The 5,610-nt window shown below is 57.6% G+C and overlaps 1 protein-coding gene across 1 annotated transcript; it reads left to right on the top strand.

Moving 5' to 3' along the window:
• Positions 3,459–4,922, top strand: LOC8083495 (transcription factor MYB44). Its single transcript, XM_002438673.2, has one exon. It carries the CDS (start codon positions 3,699–3,701, stop codon positions 4,638–4,640), a length of 942 nt encoding a protein of 313 aa, XP_002438718.1. The 5' UTR covers positions 3,459–3,698; the 3' UTR covers positions 4,641–4,922.

Here is a 5,610-nt window from a genome sequence, read left to right as displayed (position 1 = left end):
GAGAATAACTCTCTAAAGTGCGCATGAGAGATAGAAAAGTTGTTCAAGAGTAAGGAAATATAGAAAATTATTTTTATGAAAATAGTTTTTTCAATCATGATTTAGAGAGTAAGATTTGCAAAGAGTCTTGGAGATAGCGACGAAGACAACGGTAGGGTTGGGGGCTCGAGCCCCCCTTAAAATTTCATGCACATATGTACTAAGGCCTTGTTTAGTTCACCTTAAAAACTAAAAACTTTTTCAAAATTCTTCATCACATTGAATCTTATGGCACATGCATGAAGTATTAAATATAGATAAAAATAAAAATTAATTGCACATGTTGTCTTTAAATCGCGAGATGAATCTTTTGATCTTAGTTAGTCTATAATTGAATAATATTCACCAAATTAATACGAAAGTGCTACAAAAAAAAAAAAAAATTGGGAACAGAACTAGACCTAAGTAGGAGGGGCTAAGAGATTAAAAAATATTTATTTTTTATTGGGTTAACAATTTTAATCCTTATTGTGACGAATCATAGTAGAGCTAAGTTATTGTAGCAATTTTGTTCCGTTTTTCTGGCTTTTGTTTCGTGATTTACAGAAAAATTGTAGCATTGTTGTAAAATTTGATATCATAGAAAATTTTGAAAAGTTTTTGAGTTTTAGCTGGAACTAAGCGAGACCATAACTTCAAGCGAACGGGCTGTAATCGCCACCGGGCACAACGCACACAGGCGCACAAGCAGTACTGTAGTCTACGCCACTACCACTCCATGGCAACCGCTCCACGGATCCGCCCCCACATGGCCCACTGACGTCACCTCCCGCCTCGTGCCCCGTGCGGGACAAATATCCTAATGCGCAGGGCAGGCAGGCAGGCAGCACTGCACGGGTGGGGGGTGCGGTGCGATCATCATCCCCGCATGACAGCGCGATTAGGGCTGTGTCAGCAGGCAGGTGCAGGGGAACCCTTCCTTTGCTTTCCTTGTGGATTAATCAAATCACCAAAGCACATGAAACCAGTTACTAGTAGTACTAAAACCAAGGTCTTGTTTAGATGCCAAAAGATTTTGGATTTCGCTACTGTAGCATTTTTGTTTGTTTGTGGCAAATATTGTCCAATTATGAACTAACTAGGATTAAAAGATTCGTTTCGCGATTTACAGGAAAACTTTGTAATTAGTTTTTATTTTCGTTTATATTTAATGCTTCATGTATATGCTAAAAAATTTAACGTGACGAAAAATCTTGAAAATTTTTTACTTTTCATGATGAACTAAACGAGTCCCAAACAGGCCGGGCAGCACATCTCACATGCGCGCGCGGTCGCGGGCGACGCAAAGATCTCGTCCGCGGGCCTCGTCAGGCGTTATTTATTAAACAAAATCCCCAGTCCCGTCCCAGGAAGCTGCGACGAAGCTGCCCGCCGCGTGCGCCAACCGCCTCTCTGCGCCGGGGCGCGCGTCGCGGCGGTGGGGTGGTGTGGTGAGGTGTCCCGTGTCCTGGCTGGCTTGCTGGCCGGACGGACGGGAGTGCGCAACCGAGGGGTCGGGGTCGGGGCCTCCGGGGGGGTGGTGGTGGTGCTAGTGGTAGTTGGCGGGTTGGCAGCTGCAGCCGCAACTCTCGCCTCGCGGGTGGACTGGTGGAGTAGTAGTAGTACTACGGGGTACCGGCTCCTGTCGGTGGGGTGGGGGGCCGTTCAATGCCCCGCCAGCCTGGCCGCGCCTCGGGTGCCGCGCATCCACGTCTGGTCTCTGACCGCCCCCCACCCTTTGGTGACTCATCATCCCTCCCCCACCACTCGTACGGACCCTCATCAGTTTTTTTCCTCTCCCTGGCCCACACGTCAGCCACGGGTACCCAGTGTGAATCCTCCGGCTCATCCCGCAGCTGAAACCGAGAGTCGAGGACCCGGCCTCCTCTCCTACCTAGGGGTCTTCCGGTTGTGTCCAGTCCACAGCGCCGTTGCTTTCAGTTATACTGTGAGCAACCGTGGTGTCACGGTCCATGAGTCCACGGCCAAACAGCGGCGGTGCTCTGGTGGCCCGGCGGCGACGGACGGAAACGGAGGCGTCCCGGTCGCCGGGCAGATCGGCGCACGTACTACTGGAGTACGTACGTGGCGCAGCGGGGGCACGCCCACACGACCACAAACTCATAACTGCCTCCCACGAATCCGCGCCGCTTTTGAAAATGAAAATACTAGTATACTACATAAAAAAAAAATTCAAATCTGCGCGCCAGCCTGGCCGTGGACCGTCCCTATCTCTATCTATCGATCGCCTGCCCATGCAGAACCAGCGCCCAAACTGCCGCCTTGGCCGGATGCGCCAGCCCCGGGACCACCGGTCATAAGCAGCGGCAAGGAAACGGACAGGGCCCCAGGTCGGGTAGAGTAGTACGTACCGGGCGGTACACGCCTGTACGGTGCGCCGGTACAGGGCGGGGCGGGAGGGTCCCACGTGGGGTGGTGGTCGCGATGAACTGGCGATGCGTGGACCTGCCGCGCATCGGCCCCCCCCCCCCCCCCCCCCCCCCCGCAGGGGGGATGGACGATGGATGGATGGATGATGATGGGCCGTTCCGTGCGGGCGTGGGGCTGTGCGTGTGTGTGCGGCTGGGTGGTGGATGGATCCCTGGACCGTGGACGGGCGGATGGATAAGCACAGGCAGGCAGCGCGCAACGCATCGACCGGCGGGCGGGGTGGGCGCGGGTCGCTTCGCGTCGCGTCGCGTCACCCGCCGCTGCGTGTGCTTGCCCCCTCCTCCACCCCATCATGGTGCGTCCAGTGTCGGTTCTGGTTGGGCACGCAGCACGTACCGCCACGACGACTTCCACGCCTTGTCGCGGTGTGCCACAAAACGACGAAACGGCAAAGCTTGATCAATTCGAGACTCCACGAAAATTTTATGGTCCGAGAAGAGAAACAGCTGGCTCCGTCCACGCATCGGTAGATTACTGTGCGCGAGTTGAGTGAGCAATTGGAAAGCGATCCACCAGTCGAGGAGGCAGACGGCGTTAGATGACCGGAATCAGCGGGGCTCTGCTCGCTGTTCCGTTTCACCTCCCAATAATCCGTCGTCCGTTGGCCGTTACCCATCACGACCCCCGCAAGTCGCAACGGCACCACCAGCCACAGCCAGCCGTTTCCCACTCCCCCACGTACGAGAGCGAGAGAGAGAGCAGGCGACACGGTTCAAATTTCGAATCCACCGAGGCGAACGAACCGCCCCCACCACTCCCAGGGGCCAAAGCCAAACCGCCCAACCCCCTCACTGATCCGCGGGCCCACGGACACTCAGCCCCCACATGCCAGGCAGCTGGAGAAAACGACAAGCGCGGGCGGGTACGGCCGCGTGAGGTGGCTCCGGGGCTCGCGACGCGTGCGTTGGGTGCCAGCTGTATTGCCGGTCAGGTCACCGGCCGCCGCGCCGCTATAAATACCCGCCGCTCCTCCTCCCGTCACTATTGCTCCAACCAAACATCTACAGCCGCTCCCCTTCCGTCTCGTCTCGTCTCGTCTCGTCTTCTCCACTACCAGTCTACCACCACCACCGCTGCTCGCGAGACAGAAACCGCAAGGAACCAAACGCCTTTCCGCTCCGCCGCTAACCAACCACCCACTCGTCCGCGACAAGCCGTCGTGTTTTTTGTCTTCTTCGTTCTTTCATCCATCCAACCATCCGTCCGTCCGTCGAGGGATCGGATCGGAGATGGGCGCGGAGGCGGAGTGCGACAGGATCAGGGGGCCGTGGAGCCCCGAGGAGGACGACGCGCTGCGGCGGCTGGTGGAGCGGCACGGCGCGCGCAACTGGACGGCGATCGGGCGCGAGATCCCTGGCCGGTCGGGCAAGTCGTGCCGCCTGCGGTGGTGCAACCAGCTGTCGCCGCAGGTGGAGCGCCGGCCCTTCACGCCCGAGGAGGACGCCGCCATCGTCCGCGCCCACGCGCGGCTCGGCAACCGCTGGGCCGCCATCGCGCGCCTCCTCCCAGGGCGCACCGACAACGCCGTCAAGAACCACTGGAACTGCTCCCTCAAGCGCAAGCTCGCCGTCGCCACCACCGCCGCCGCCGTGTCCGGTTCGGGAGTGGTCTCCGCTGACGCCGCCGCCGAGATCGAGGCGACGCGCCCGATCAAGCGCGTCAGCCTCTCGCCCGACAGCCCGTCGGGTTCCGGGTCGGGGTCCGGGTCTAGGTCCGACCGTAGCGACCTCAGCCACGGCTCCGGCTCCGGCTCCGGCCAGATTTACCGCCCGGTGGCGCGGTCCGGTGGGTTCGAGCCAGCAGACTGCGCGATGAGCCGTCCGCAGGAGGACGACGACCCGCTGACCTCCCTCAGCCTGTCGCTCCCGGGCACGGACCACCAGCGGTTCCACCACGACCGCGCCCACAGCCAGTTCCAGGAGCTCCCGGCGTCGCCGCCCTCACCCTCCCCGCCTTCTCCGGCGGCGGCACCACCCTCGGCGTACCCGTTCAGCCCGGACTTCATGGCGGCGATGCAGGAGCTGATCCGCACGGAGGTGCAGCGGTACATGGCGAGCGTGGGCGTGCGCGCCGGGTGCGGCGCCACGGGCGGTGCCGCCGACCTCTGCATGCCGCAGCTTGTCGAGGGCGTCATGCGCGCCGCCGCCGAGCGAGTCGGCCGGATGCAGTAGGATGCTTTCCCAAATCATCCATCACAGAATCTAGAGGACGAACGCAACCTGTTCTTAATAGTAGCAAGTTTCTTTCCTTCTTTTTAATTAAAATTTTATTTTATTTCCTCGACGAACCGCTGTGGAACCGAAACAGCAGTGAAGAGTCTAGCAACTGTAGAATGAGAGGGTAGAAAATGTAAGGCTGGGCTGAAAGCCTGAATGTATAAGGCGCTGCCTCTCTGTACAGGAAAGAAACGAAACGAAACGAAATGAAAAGATCGGCCCTACAATCTGAACTCTCGCCATTTCTGCAAAAAAAAATAGAACATTTGCCGAATCGTTGGAAAGGAAACGTTGTTGCCCGTTTGAACGTGTTGATGGGGGGAGAGCACACACACGGTTGGGTATGAAATAATGCAGGCGGTCAGTGCAAATCTGGCACCTACGCCAACGGCAACGAATCCACCAGATCTCGCAAGTTGACGATCTGGATCGACGCATGTCCGTCCGTCCACCCATGCCATAATGCGATCGAACACACACATGGGTGTCTCGGGCAGCTTTTACCAAGCAGCACCAACGCATTTTGGCGTGGAGTCGCTGCTGTCGCGTGGGCGTGAGTGTGACACATTGATCTTGGCAGCAGAACGGGACGGACTGGACTGGAGATGACAGGCCACTCGCACCGCTTGCACGGGAACCCCTCCTCCACCTCGTCGTCCCAAAAAAAAAAAAAAAAAAAAAATCCTCTCGTCGTGCAAATCCGGCGCCAGGACAATCGTACTTTCATGCGGCGGCATCTTCCGGCTGGTCTCGATTTAACAGGTGCTCTACGCTGGCGATGATAGGAGACGTCGTCGGGGTCGGTCGATGGTGTGGTGGATGGATTCGTCGGCGACCGCTCACCGTCACCGGCAAATGAGCGGGTGACGACGAGGACGAGACGCCTCTGGGTTCTGTCGACTCGAGTGTCGTGCGCGGAAAAAGG

This window comes from Sorghum bicolor, chromosome 10, assembly GCF_000003195.3.
Source record: "Sorghum bicolor cultivar BTx623 chromosome 10, Sorghum_bicolor_NCBIv3, whole genome shotgun sequence".
NCBI classification, from domain to species: domain Eukaryota; kingdom Viridiplantae; phylum Streptophyta; class Magnoliopsida; order Poales; family Poaceae; genus Sorghum; species Sorghum bicolor.
This window is presented reverse-complemented; position numbering and strand designations above follow the sequence as displayed.

What these genes read in the sequence shown, in the direction of transcription:
- LOC8083495 (XM_002438673.2), top strand. Translation starts at nt 3,699, where the DNA reads ATGGGCGCGGAGGCGGAGTGCGACAGGATCAGGGGGCCGTGGAGCCCC.